The sequence below is a fragment of the Pteronotus mesoamericanus genome, unplaced genomic scaffold (assembly GCF_021234165.1).
Source record: "Pteronotus mesoamericanus isolate MK-2021 breed Mesoamerican mustached bat unplaced genomic scaffold, CSHL_Meso_final scaffold_21, whole genome shotgun sequence".
In the NCBI taxonomy this organism is placed as follows: Eukaryota; Metazoa; Chordata; class Mammalia; order Chiroptera; family Mormoopidae; genus Pteronotus; species Pteronotus mesoamericanus.
The window spans coordinates 6,542,392-6,557,876 of record NW_026555310.1 but is presented as its reverse complement, the minus strand read 5'-3'; the positions used below and the strand labels follow the sequence as shown (position 1 = coordinate 6,557,876).

The 15,485-nt window shown below is 34.1% G+C and overlaps 1 protein-coding gene across 1 annotated transcript in view; it reads right to left on the bottom strand.

Annotated features, from left to right (window-relative positions):
* The window catches only part of RPAP3 (RNA polymerase II associated protein 3), a 34,968-nt gene that overhangs the window by 15,501 nt on the left and 3,982 nt on the right, over positions 1 to 15,485 (bottom strand). Inside the window, exons 3-9 of the mRNA XM_054591187.1 lie at positions 14,983 to 15,123; positions 11,254 to 11,376; positions 10,337 to 10,464; positions 3,964 to 4,085; positions 3,205 to 3,275; positions 1,821 to 1,946; positions 689 to 816 (exon numbers count right to left, since the gene is read on the bottom strand). Of these exons, the coding sequence (XP_054447162.1) occupies positions 689 to 816; positions 1,821 to 1,946; positions 3,205 to 3,275; positions 3,964 to 4,085; positions 10,337 to 10,464; positions 11,254 to 11,376; positions 14,983 to 15,123 (839 nt within the window). The remainder of the gene's footprint in view (positions 1 to 688; positions 817 to 1,820; positions 1,947 to 3,204; positions 3,276 to 3,963; positions 4,086 to 10,336; positions 10,465 to 11,253; positions 11,377 to 14,982; positions 15,124 to 15,485) is intronic.

The window sequence follows — 15,485 nt, the reverse complement described above, 5'->3', positions numbered from 1 at the left end:
AAATTATTTTGAGAAAGGTTCACAATGTAGCTAAAGGGGTCCATGGCACAAAGAAGTTTATAATCCCTATTTATCATATTTATAGCATTAAAAAAATTCTGTCACTAGTATGTAAAGTATTATTACAGAATATACAAAGAAATGTAAGGCAGTTTCTGCCATCAGGTATTATCTTGCTCAATGCCCAACCTGGAACCCCTACCTGGATCCAGAAGCAGCTGGCGAATATCACAGGACCAAGTTTTAGCTACATATATAATCAACTAGTAGTTTCAATGACAGCAATACCCGTGTGTGTGTGTGTGTGTGTGTGTGTGTGTGTGTGTGTATAAAAAAACACTTTCCAGAGAAGACCTTGCCCAAAGGATTGTAAGGTTAAAAATAATTTTCAAATCACTAATCCAGAATAACATGCATAAAGAAATTTAAAAAGCATTGAACTGCATAATGCCAGACTATTAAAGTGGAAAAACATTTACGAGAGCTAAATTCACTTTATATTTACTGTAACTCACACACACACACACACACACACACACACACACACAGCCTTTCTCTCCCCTGCCCTCTCTCTCTCATTTTAACTTTAATGCCTAAGAATAAATGTTTTAATATATTTATCCAATATGCTGATTTACGGTAAATTTCACTTTTGCCCCGAAAAGCATTAAATGTAACCAATACCTACTTCTGAATCTTCAGATAGGCCATTGCTCTGTTAGCTGGAAGAAGGGCGTTAGTGCCATCTGCTGCTATCCCTCGAGTATAGCATTCAATTGCTCTTTCATATTTTCCCTCTTTGAAAAATCCATTCCCCTATCATTTTGGATAGAAGTATGGAAAAGAATGAAAACATATGCAAAAATTAGTTGGATTCAAATCTTAAGAAACACTGCAAGGATACTCATCAATTCATTATATAAATAAAGCATATTTTAATTGCTGAAAATCTAGACCATGATATATGTAACAGAATCTGTTTGGGTTGTTTTATAGAAAGGGGATATTCTCTGCAGTACTAGAAAGAAAAAAATGTATACTACTCTATTACTTTGCAGCATTAACCATTGTTCTACTAATTAAGTATCTCAAAGCTTATATTTAAAAACACATTTTAATATAGGCTAAAATAGTATATTCTTTAGTTATATTAGAAACCATAGGAAAGAACTGTAACTCAAATAATTTTTGTGAAAGAACAGAATACCAGAACTGCACCACTCAGTCTTCAGTAACATTCATATACCTAATCACAGGATAAATTGAACTGTACTGAAGTATGTGTACTAGAATTCATTCTAACATTTATTTATAATCAAAGTCAGATATATCACAATCAATAATCATTCCATAAGTATTTATTAGGAGTCCTCAGCGGTCCCTGAAAGCTATAAATATATATTTATTAGGAGTCCTCTGTGCTCCCTGAAAGCTATAAATATAAAATTCCTCAACTCAGGATCCGTACTGGAATTTTTGATCAGAAATAGTCCAGTGTGAACTAATTTTTAAAAAAAAGGAATTATAAATAAGAATGAATTATAATTTATTTGTTAATTTATAACTACATGTAAATATAGTTTACACGTTAAAATGCTCAATTTGTTCCCTAAAATTAAATTTTTTTAATTATGTATTAAGTTATCAATTACTCAAACTTTGAATTAATAGGATCCAGAAGTTTTATTATATTTAATTTTCAGTTCCTACTGAAAAAGAATTTTAATACAATGTGAGAAAAGACAGAAACTTAACTAATATATAAGAAACTAAGAGTAAACTCAGCAAATCATATATATGTTGGAATTCCTCTGGATTACCAGATCTTTCTCTGAAATGGCCTGCTGCTTATTCTGTTGCTCTTCAACTTGTTTTTTCTCTCCTTCAGTTGACTTAATCATTGTGTCAGCTTCCTTTGGGTGTGAGTTTTCTTTGGATGTTAAAGCCTAGGAGACATAGCAGCAAAACTAAAACAAGTAATGCAAGATGCATACATTTTTGACTCTAAAATACTAAACTACTCAAATATATTAGAATTTCTGCCACATTTCACAAAATAATCTTTTTATTAATTCAAAGTCTTTCTACTTATTTAAAAGCAAAAGACTATAATAAATTTAATGTGCACCTTATTTCAATTAAAATAAGTAGGATCCACAGAATGTAGGTGTTCATTTATTTATTCAACAAATATTTATTGAATTTCTACAGACAAGGTACTGTTCTAAGAACTATTTTCAAAAATAAAATAGGTAATTAAGGCTACATCCCCAATCTTCTCAAATTTAATTTTCAGTCATTACTTAATCTATATTTTATCAAAATATAAAAAATATACAATACAGCTCACAATTATAACCAGTTGATATATTTACCAACAGAATTCATGTGCAATAAGAGTGGCAGTATTTAAAAGCAGATTTTCCCCAATCATCATCACTTCTTTCTCAGTTTCAACAGATGGTAAAATAATTATAACTGATTCAACAGCAAAGTGAAAGGAACATAACTGTTAAGTACCATTTCACAACAAACTTTACATTTAAGTACTAACTATCTCCTTACTGTTAAAAGAATTAGTAAGATTTTTGCTAAAAGGTACAAAGATGCAGCTTAAAAATTACGAAATCAAAGAAATATGCAAAAGTTTAGTACAGAAATCAAAGCACATGCCAAAACAAACAAACAAAAAATCAGTGAGATAATGAAAAATAATTCTGTCACTTGGAGAAAAAGTAAAGCAACACTAGTTTTAAAGATCTCAGACAATTTTCTAAGGTGGTGATTAATTAAGATTCTTTAAATACCATTATTACCACCTCTTATTTGCAAATTTGTTTGGTAAAACTCTATAGTACAAAGAATTAAAATTAGAAAAGTGCCTATATTAAATAATCTATAGTACACCCTGACTGGTGTGGCTCAGTGGATTGAGTGCCGGCCTGCGAACCAAAAGGTTGCTGGTTCGACTCCCAGTCAGGATACATGCAAGCCAGGTCCCCAGTTAGGAGTATGAGAGAGGTAACTATCAACGTATCTCTCACACATCGATGTCTCTCTCCTTCTCTTTCTCCCTCCTTTCTCATTTCTCTAAAAATAAATAAATAAAATCTTACAAAATAATCTATAGTACAAAACGTACGCTAAAATCCTTCATCAAATAAAGGTGATAAGTAACGCAGTTAGTTTAAATAATTGGTTTACCTGATTAATTTTCCTGAGTTCATTTGTTGCTTCAAAGTTATTTGGTTCCAGTTCTAACACTTTTTCATAATCTGAATAAAATAGAAAATAAAGAATATCTGAAAGATATATATTTAAAAACAGTAATCATGCGCTGATACATATAACAAACAGGCAACTGTCCCAAGCAAAATTAAGAGGAACTAAGAAATACTAACATTAGGCTACTGGTCTCTCCCCATTCACGCCCAAGACAGACAAAATCCTTACAGATCACCTTCTCCCACCAGCCCCAAGAAGGATACTTGCCATCCTAAGCTGTGCATCATAAAACCAAAAAGCAGCAGACCCTTTTAGATACTGGCTTTATTCAGACTATAATTTATATTACACAAACCAATTTTATGGAGTAATAAAATACAAATGTGTTAAGAACTTTACATGCATTACCTCTAGCCTCACAACCGCCAACAAGATGCTTTCATCCCTATTTTACAGAAGACAAACTGAAAATCAGAGAAGATATATAACCTTCCCCTCATCACAGAGCTAATACATGGTGGAATGAGAATCTGAACCAAAGTCTACTTGGTGGCACATACTGCATTCTTTTGCAAAATATCAAGATAACTTTTAAATTATAAAAATGAACTTTATTCAAATATAGAAAGCTCTCTGAAAATATTCATTGTGATCATCCAATATTCTTTGTATAACATCTTTTAAATTAAACCATTAAAGAATTTTTTTAGATAATGATGACCTGTAAAATACAAATACCTTTTTTGGCATCCTCTAATTTTTGCAAAGCAAATCGAGCAGCACCTCGTCTTGCATAAGCCTTTGTATAACTTCTATTCAAGGCAATTGCTAAACTACAATCAGACTCAGCAACAGCAAACCTGCAATTAAAAAAATTAAAGTTAATAATTTGTTAAACTAAAACTTCAAAATTTGTCTCTGAAATTTCCAAAAAGGGAATTTTCCAACCAAAAGGCTGTTTCTCACTTCCTTTTACTTAGGAAGCCCAGTAAAAGCAGTCATTTTTTATAGTAAAATGCTAAGTACAATATAAAGCAAAGAACAAGAATATCCACTATCAGTCTGTTTTCTCAGAATTGTACTATAGGTCCTAGTAATATAATACTGTTCCATAAGAAAGAATGACAGCTAAAAAGACTGGAAAGGAAGGAACAAAACTGATAATCTCAGATGATACAATGGTTTACCTAAAAAACTCAAAATATCTGGAGACAATGTTACAAAACACAAAGTTTGGCAAGCTAGCTACTTTACTAGAGATCAGCAACAAAAAACAAATCTAACAAAAAATGTCCAAGTCCCACATACAGAAAACTGCAAGGCTATCTTCAAAAATATTAAGGAAAACTTAAGTGGAGATATTTCACATTAATCTATAAGGTACAAAAGCAAAACAATACAATTCTCCCCAAACTAATCTATAAATTCAAAGCAATTTTAATAAAAATCCAAACAATTTTTCAAGGATTGTGACAAGATGATTCTAAAATGTATACTGATAAGTAAAAATTCAAGAACACCCAAGACATTCCTGAAGAATAAGGCAGGATAACATTCCCTAAACCAAATTCCAAGACTTATAATTATAATGCTATAGTAATTAAAGGTAGTGCAGAATGGGTACAGTAATAGGCAACAGATCAATATGAAGAACAGAGACAGAGATCATGCAAACTTGACATATGACACAGTGGCATTGTGGATCCATAATGAAAGCATGGATAGTTAATAATTAGGGCTAGAACAATTGGGATAGTCATATGAAAAGATGTGAAATTGGAATTCTATACTTCGCATACATAAAAAGTAAAACATACACTACCTTTAGAATATGTGAAAAGTAAAAAATAAAAACTTTTGTAGGGACTATTGTGAGCCCAGCGATTAAAACTATTTTAACAAGTCATATTTTTAAAAGTGCTAACTTTTTTTTAAAAAAATCAACAAATTAAAGTTATGAATTTCTGTTTATCAAGACTCCATAAAGAAAGGAAAGAAGATAAGCTACAAATTAGGAGAATATAATTACTATTAACAAACACTCAAGGATTAGTATCCAGAATAAAGAACTCTTAAAAATTAATAGCAAAACAGCAGAAAAATGGTCAAAAGACAAAACAAGCATTCCACAGAAAATATAAATGGTGAATAAACATATAAGATAATCAATCTCATCAGAAAGTGGGGAAATGTGAGAGAATCAAGATGGCGGAGGAGTGAGTGGAAGTCACACTGACCTCCTCCCAGGACTAACCTGGAGTTACAACTAAATTGTGGGGAAATCATCTGGAACAAACAACTGAATAGCGAGAGAGGAGCCTTATAACCTCGGACAGACAGAAGAATCAGATTTAACACAACCTAACTGGTAAGGAGTGTGGTAGAGATTCTAGAAGGCAGGCGTGGCATCCACGGGAGGCAGCACCAGAAAGATAACTGAAATGGACAGCTGGATCCCCCTGAGAAGAGTGGGGTCTAAACCATAAGCAGAGATCTCCAGCCTACAGCACCAGAGCCCAAAAAGTACACAGATAACAGCCAGCTGTGAAAAGCGGCAGGGTTGCTCTGCCAGAGACAGGCAGCTGGAGACGCAAAGAGCCCTTTAAAGGGCCAACAGATAAATTTTTATTTGCAGCCACTTACTGTGGGCTTCCACAAAGGCGGGGGCAGAGTGGGCTGGAGATGCCTTAGGACAGACTGGGGAAAGAGGTTTGGAGGAGAGAACTGAGAGAGTAGCCGGCAGGATCCCAGTGCTGACTCATCACCCAAACGGCAGCAGCCATCTTGCTCAGGCAGACCTCTCCCCTGAGTGGCGTGAGAAGACCCAATAACTCCGCCCTCAGGAGGGACTCTGCCGCGCCCTGTGGTGTCTCTAAGCTGGCCTGCTGAGTGTAGAGTGGCAGCCACAGATCTCTACTGATCACTGGCTAAAGGGGACACAGAGTGGTCTAGAGACACTTGATGAGAGACTGGAGACAGAGGCTTTGGGGAGAGAATGGAAGAGTAGCTAGTAGGATCCCAGTGCTTACTTCTCCCCCATAAGGCAGCAGCCATGTGACTCAGGCAGACCACTCCCCTGAGTGATAGCAGTGTGAGAGGACCCAATAACCCCGCCCCAAGGAGGGTCTCTGCCTAGCCCTGTGGCGTCTCTAAGCCAGCCTGCTGAATGCAGTGACTAGATTCACAGCTGAAGGAGACAGCCACACACAGTAGATTCCTGGAAGTCTCGAACAGACTGCCTAAGATCAGACAGGGTCAAGAGCTGACATCATCAGAGGCAGATCCAGAAAGACAAAAACAGCGGTCTCGTACCATAGAAGTTCACACCTCAAAGTGAGGAAATCAAGACAGATCAATTTAAGAAGCAGAAGCAAAAGAGAAAAGCCTCACAACTAAAGGGAAGACAAAGAAACACCCCTCAGTCGAAGGGAAAGGAGGAATCCCCAGAAAGACAACTAAATGAAATAGAGGCAAGTAAACTATCAGATATTGAGTTCAAAACAATGGTTCTAAGGAACCTCAATGAGCTCAGTGAGCTCAGAGAGAATTACAAAAAACTGCAGAGAATCTAGGAGGAACTTACTGCAAACTATATCAGCATAAAAAGGGACATAGAAACCATCAATAAGAGACAAGAGGAAATGAAGAATACAATTTCTGAATTGAAAAACACAGCAGAAGGAATCAAAAGCAGGCTAGATGAAGCAGAGGATCGAATCAGCGAGCTGGAGGATAAGGTAGAAAAAAGCTCCCAGAACGAGCAAGAAAATGAAAAAAGACTCAAAAAGAATGAAGAGGCATTGAGGGAAATGCAGGACAACCTGAAACATAATAATATCCGTATAATAGGGATACCAGAAGAAGAACAAGAGGAGCAAGGGATAGAGAACCTGTTTGAAAAAGTTGTGATGGAAAACTTCCCTAACTGGAGGAGAGAAAAAGTCACACAAGTCCAGGAAACACAGAGGGTCCCATTTAAGAGGAACCCAACGAGGCCCACTCCAAGTCACATCATCAGTAAAATGACAAATATCAAAGACAAACAGAGAATCCTAAAGCAAGCAAGGGAAAACAGGTAGTAACGTATAAGGGAGCCCCGGTATGGCTAGCAGCTGACTTCTCAACAGAAACTCAACAAGCCAGAAGGGAATGGCAAGAAATATTCCAAGTCGTGAAAAGCAAAGGCCTGCAACGAAGACTGCTCTACGCAGCAAGGCTCACATTTAAAATGGAAGGCCAAATAAGGTTTCCCTGACAAAAGAAGACTAAAAGAATACATCTCCACCAACCGGCATTGCAAGATATGCTAAAGGGACTGCTTTAAGATGAAGAAAAAAGAGTCTATGAATACTCAGTTCCTTTCCCAGTCACCAATACTTGATATTACCAATATTTTTAATACATATTAATCTGATTGTGACAATGATGTTATTTTAATTGTTACTTTATTATTTGTTGAAACTAAACCTTTTTTTGTACAATTTCTTGCCTATTTCTATTATTCTAAAAAAACTTTAAATGACTTTTTGGTATTCTTTATCCATTTTTTGATTAACTGTTTGTAGAACTTTTGCCCTAAAAAAACCAAACAACTATTAACTATTAACCCTTTTTTAGATGTGTTGCAAATACTCTCCTATTCTATTACTTGTCCTTTAACTTTTTTTATATCTATATTACTACATAGTCTTAAATGTTTAATATAGTCATATTGTCAATATTTTACTTTATAGCTTCTGGGTTTGAATATGTAACTTCAAGGTAAAAAAATATTATTTTGTACTTTCTCCAAAAACTCCTTAGATTTTACATACTGATTTTTAACTCACCTGAATACTTTTTGTATAATGTGTGAAACAGGGCTCTATATTTATTTTATTTCAAGTAATAATGGTCCATGAACCTTATTTGTTGAATAAGTCTTATTTTCCCCATTGATTTGAATATCAATTTAATCATATATTACATTATTAGACAGATATATACATTTGTTTCTAGAATGCTCATTTCATTGATCTACTTGATTATTTCTGTGCTGGTGTCATGTTGTTTTAATTGCTGAGACTTTATAATGGATTTAAATTTTTTAATATTTTATCATCAATCTTGACGTTTAAAAAAATAAAATCAATCCGCATTTTAAAAGAAAGAAAGGAAGAAGGAAGGGAGGGAGGGAGGGAGGGAGGAAGAGAAAGAATGAACTCCTACCTATGCTAAGTGAAATAAGCCAGTCGGTGAAAGACAAATACCATATCATCTCATCTATAAGTGTAATCTATTCAACAAAATAAACTAACAAACAAAATAAACCACAGGCAAGGAAACATGGAGCAGAGTGAAAGTGACCAGAGGGAATGGGGAAAGAGGACAATGGTGGAAAGAAAGAGAAGGGACTAAACAAAGAACATGTATGAATGACCCATGGACATGGACAACAGAGTGGGAATTGATGGGGAGGGGCAGGGTGGGATGGGTGGAGGAGGGCAAAGGGGGAAAAACTGAGACAACTGTAATTAAATAAACATGATTTAAAAATAAAATTTAAAAATACTAAAAAAAAAAAGCAAACTGGAAAAATGCATATTAAGACCACAATGAATTATCCTGTTATAATCCCCTGATGGGAAACAATTAAGAAGCCCTGTTATACCAGCATTGGTTAAAAATACAGAACAGGAACTGCGGTGGTAAACACATAATACAATATACAGAGGATGTATTACAAAATTGTACACCTGAACCCTATATGATTTTATTAACCAATGTCATCCCAATAAATTAAATAAAAAATTTTTTTTAAAAAATATGGAATGGGTGTTCTTACATACCACTAATAGGAAATGTAAATTTGTACAACTACTTTTGTAACAACTGGTCATCACCATTTAAAGTTGAACATATGCACACCCTACACCCAGCACCAAGAAACATGTACAAAAGTGGTCAAGTGTTCACAGTGTCATTGTTTACAAATAAGAAAGAAAAGAAAGGAGAGTGGGAGGTAGAGAAAGTGGGGAAAAGGAAAGGAAGGAGAGGAAGAATGAAATAAATCAACAATCCAGCAACAGGAGAATGGACACATAATGGTATATTCCTAAAAAAAACTGTATCTAACAGTGAAAAAGAGAGATCTACAGCTATATGCAAAACATGACAAATCTGAAAAATTTAATACTCAGAGAAATTTAAGATTACATTCAGTATAATAGACTTTCAAAGTTCAAAAATAAGCAAGTTCATACAATATATTATATAGGGATACATATATAATGAACTTCTTAATCAAAAGAGTAATAAATATACAATTCAAAATAGTGGTTAACTGAGGGGGGTAAAGGTCAGGATATGAAAAGGCATATCAAGGTTCTTAAGTTGTGTGATGACTTCATATGAAATTATTTAAAATTATTCTTCATTTACGTATATTGCAGATATCAAAAATTACACAATGCAAATATCCACCTAATTTGTCAGGATATTAATAGCATAGATTTAAAATGTCTAAAAATATGCTATTTAAAATAGTAAAAACTCAGAAACCAATATAATTCATACTTTCAAACAATAATTAAAACAGTAAGAATGTCTTCCTTGATGGTATTTGTCTTTTTAAAAATTCTTATGATAGATCAGCCCGCTGCTTATAATAAGACCATAAAACATCTATGTTTTTCAACAGTAAGAATGTATTTAACTAAACAGTCAGTGTGACTTAAAGATAAATGTTGGAACATATTTTAAGTGTACCATAATGAAAGTTCTCTAGGTTAAAGAGTGGATAAATAATTTTTCAAAATAATGGAAGAAACTGATTTCTAAAAATGTTTACCCAGCCAACTTCTTTTTCCTCTCATGAATTAAGTAAAGAAGATCATTATTTGATTTTTGGAAGAGGAACTCATCAGTAAAGTGAGCTGTGGGGGCACTGTTTGAGCACCTGTTTTAAAATGGCTTAAATAACTCAGTAAGAGGAAGTGAACTGTAAGAATTTACAGCTGAAAAGAAAAGCAGTACTTTTTCAGTTCTCCTACACATTTTATCACGAAAAATTATTTAAAATATCAGTCTCCATATACACATAAAATATGCACATATTATGGAAATTCCTTACTTTTTCATTCTAAAGTATGCTGATGCTCTGTTTGTTGGCAACACAGGATTATATGGATCAGCATTCATGCCTTTGGTGTAGCACTCAACCGCTTCATCATATTTTCCTTGTTTGAAGTACTTATTGCCCTGAAAAAGCATACAAGTCAGCTATATACTGGCACAGAATTACAGAGCCAATTTTTTCAATATTATCCATCTCTTTATAACTCATTAGCTGTGTCAAGGTTAAAAGGAAGAAAAGAGTATGAAGCAAAATGGTCTTTTTACAAGTGTTGTAAATTCACCATATAGTCACAGTAAGGGCACGATCCAAGGGTCCTGGTAGAAAAATGAGTAAAATATTTAGCATTATGTACTTTTTATTGACAATAATAACCCACAGATATGTAACCGAAAAAAGGTATCAAGATGAAGTTTAACCTGAAAAGAGTGCCACCTTTTTGAAAAGCAATGTATCTAATTTTATAATAATGAGGCACTCCTCAGGGAGATAAACATTCCAAAAAGTAACCACAGATGGACTGACTGAGATATGGAGGAGAGGAATATAATAATTCACGTCAGGAGTCACATGCTGATTTTAGGTTACTTCAGTCTACTACCAGAACCCTGGAACAACCCTCTGTACACCAAGTACTTTACACGTAAGAATTCATTTAATATTCACAATAACCCATTGAGGTTTATTAATAATACTAATCCCTATTTTACAGCTTAGAAAACTCAGTACACACAATTTGAAGAACTTGTCACAGGATTTGAACCCAGGTAATCTAGTTTCAAAACATACACTCCTAACAGCTAAGCATACTGTGAACACCCCTAAACTATGCTGAAGAAATCTTGGGATCCACATGATTTTCTATATATCCTGCCTATCTGAAGGAACCTAAAGCTAACTTTATTAAAGAGTACCTTTTCTTTTAGAGCAAGGGCCTTTTGTGAATCTACATGAATTCCATCTTCTTCTGACTCTGATTCTTGAGACAGAGAATCATGGGTATTCTCTTCTTTGTCAAGTTCATCAAGAATACTTTCCTGAAATCAAGTAGATGAAAAGCACTCATAAGTACATGAACATTAAAAAAAGTCTTATAAAAAAAAAGGAAAAAGAAAAAAGGACACTCAGTAGAACTTAAATTGTTATGCTCTAAAGACCTAAAGGCCTACAAAAGCAACCTAAATAATCTCACTGTTAAGTTACATACAGAGAAAAACGTACCTTGTTCAGAAAAGCAAGATCCAAACCACTTAAAGAATCTGACTTTAAACTCATAATGTAATCTAAATCAAGAGTCTGCAAATCATGCCTAAATCACAAACTATTAGCAGTGAGGTATTATGGTTCAATGTAAGCCAAGTTTGCAAGCAACCCCAAAGTAATATAACAGCAACCAGTAACAAAGAAACAGTTTTTTCTAAAAACCTTTTTTCTTTCTTATTTTTAAAACAATATCTGCTTACAAAGCACTATTGACTCCTGATTCTCACAACCTATTAAGTAGGTATAATTAATTACCCACAATTTTCAGTTGAAGAAACTGAAACACAGAAACTGCAATATACTGTCTTGCAGTATACTTCAAAATGTAACTGACTCTACCTAAGAAAATATATAATATGCTAGTCCAGCAATTCCCAGTCTCTTTTGACTCACACATTCCTTTCATGGTAATAAATCATTTCACGAACCCCATCAGATTTTTTAAGTTTTATCTTTATCATATATGATAATTATCAGTAAGAGCTTTTTAAACCTGTAAGCATTAAAAAGTTCACTGAATCTCATTTAAACAAAAATTTTAATCACTATATAAATTAAATCCTTTTTGCATTTAACAATTTAAATAATTTAACTATTTAAATATGAACTATTTAAAGTAACTTATGTTAGAAAAAATTGTTGATAAATTAAAAATAAAATATAACCTATGCTTAGTTTCACTGAATGAATGTTAAAAAATGGACTGAAATTCAGCTATGTATTTTAGCATGAAAATTCTAGAAATATCACCAGCTTACCAACATTAAAGCCAAGACTGTCCAACCCTGCTATGCTTACATGTGTAGAAAATCAATGACCACAGAGCACTAGAGCAGCTGCTGAGACCTGAATCAGAATGGAATGGTAGGCAAACACCTCTATCTTGTACAGATACACCAGAATGACAAGGTCAAGTACAACCATGATGCTCTGGCCACACAAGGCTGGAGTTCAATTAATACCTGTTGAATGAGTAAATGACTGTGTAGAAAACACCTCTAAAAAATCATCTGAGATGGTGCCTTTAACAAAAAGTATTATAAGATACTGACTTACGCAAAGAAAGGCTATATAAGAGGGGATAAAGTTACAAAAAATGAAAGCAGACTATACAATACTATGCAGAAAATAAATCACATGTTCAGGAAGTATCACTTCCAACATTAATAAATTCAAGACCCAAAGTCATATTTCTCTTACATCAGGACAATACTGAATTTACAGTATTTACAGATGGCAAACTACTTAAATAACAGTGCCAGCTCGCTCTAGTCAACTTGCCTTGCTTGATTTCATTAAGAAAAATTCAGCTCATTTGGAAAACCATTTGGCAGTATCTTCTAAAGCTAAATGTATATATAAACTATGACCCAGCAAATTCCACCACAGATGCTTTATATCTGTCAAAAGTCATGTAGAAAAATGTTCATAGCAGGTATACCATAATAGCTCAAAACTGGAAACCCGAATGTATGCCAATAGAATATATACACAAATTGTGATATACTCACACAGTGAAATTCTGATCAACAATAAAAAACAACCAACTATTGCTACTGACAACACAAATCAATCTTAGACAATGCTAGCAACGGAAGCCAAACACAGAAGAGTTATACTGTATGATCCATTTACTCGAAGTTCCAAAACTGGCAAAACTGGCCTATTGTATCAGAGATCAAAATGGTGACTCCCCTTGGAGGTAATCACTCAACTCAAAAGGGAGGCTGGTGGGATGCTGGAAACGTCCTGGATCTTCATGGACCTGGATGGTGGTTTCTCAGGTGAATACATGAGTAAAAATGAGGCAGCTGTATACTTAAGATTTTTTGGACGTTACATGTATCTCAATAAAAACATTAAACAGAAAAGTGCAAAGAAAAATAAACATAAAAATTAGTGTGGTTACAGAGAGAAAAGATGGGATAGAAAAGGAGCAAACTAGCAGCTTCAACAAGATTGGAAAAGTGCTCTTTAAATTAGACGATTAGTAGATGTAAATCTACTTTTGCCCACCCCTGTACACGGGACTTTTTGCTGAGTTGGGCTATTCTCAGTCTGGTAACTAAGACAGCACTTGTTTTTAGAAAGTGTAATGTAGGTGTCTACATTATTGCTACACTGTGTACATTCGCCAAAAGAGCTTCTGGTTTTAGATATGTGGGTGGGCAGAAAATTAATGTGCAATAATTTTTTAAGCCACCATTAGCTGACTCTTTACCAACAGAGGTCAGACTGGTTTCTCTTCTGCCTTTCAACTTCTTCCTTAGCATCAGGTTTCCTTCTTTACAGGGTCAGGCATAAACCTACAAAGTTTATCCTTACATTATTACTTAATTATTGTATTATTTTCCATATGAACAACTGTAAACCTACTTTTGCTCTGTATTCATTTTATTATTATGACTCAGAACATGTATCTCCACATGCTCTTTTGTATCAATCAAACATTACATAAACACATTTTAAAGGACTAAAAGGGAATGTATATTCCAAATCAACCTAACTAAATCAAACCCTTAAGATGGGTCCGATTCTAGAATAAGGCTGGCCAACAAGTTCCCTTTCACAGGTTCCCTGACTTGACCGTGGCTGCTTGGAGCACTGGGTAGAGAGTTCTGATGTGGAATAGTGGCTCTCCAGTTACACTGTGTGCCCTGGTAGGAGATAGGAGGCGCGCACTAAACTTTGCTGTACCTGGGCTAAAAGGGTGAAGTCCACCTTCCTGAGATCAAGACGGACCTGCTTTTACTGTCATAAGCCCCAGCCATAAGGCTAGACACAAAGGCATTCTCTTTTAGCTAGTATTTAATAGGTCCTTCAGTCTATAAAAAATATATTGGCAGAGTCATTCTTTTCTGAGAGTATTACTACCTTAAAATTCAGGGATGAGAGATGGTGGAGAGGAGGGAAGCAGGTTCAACTATAAATGCATAACACAAGAGAGATCTTTGCCTCATTGCAATGGTGGTTACCCAAATCTACGTATGTAGTAAAATGGCACACAATTATACATACATTGCACCAATGTCCGTTTCCTGGTTTTGATACTATACTATAGTTAAGATGTAACCATTGGGGAAAACTGGGTAAAGAATACACTGGACCTCTATGTGCTATTTTTACAAAGAGAAAAAAGAAAGAAAAATAGAAAAAAAGAAAAGAATCCTGGCTGTTTTAGGCACTGTTCACTGAAAGAGGGCTACAGGAGAAAAACTTATCTGGTTAATTGAAGAGCCACATAATTAAATTTTTCTGACACATAAAATGTTTATAAGAGAAAAACACTAGCTGTGAGAACTTGATATTATTTTTCATTTAATCCATGATTCTCAACTGATGCCAAGAAAATTTTATTCAAATACTAAATATTAACTTACCACATCAAGTTTTGCCCATGCCTCATAATCGTAAGACTTTATCCTGTTTTTTGTGTTTTCATCTTTGGTTTTTTTAGATGACTCTTTAGCTTTACCTTTCTTCTTTTTCCTAAAATTCCTATTTCGAATAGGAGGTAAATTCTAGGGAGAAAAAACAAATACGTTTTCAGCACCACTCTATTAATTTTTTGTATAACTAGCAATGTTTAAAATTCTAAATTATATTTCATGTAAGGAGTATTTTTAAATTTAATCTTCAAGTGCTTAACAATACCAATTTACCACCTTCACTTAAAATGGTAATTTATGCTTGAAAAGTTTAATTCATTCCTTTAACAAATGTTAAGCATTACTTAGTCATAAGTTATTACCCAGAAATGTTATACACTTAATTTGCAATCCTAAATTCAACTTCAAAAACTAACTGATCTTCAGCCTTAGTACAATGAATTAGCAATAGTACAATGGCAAACTAAACTGCCTCCATATCATTAGTATGAAAA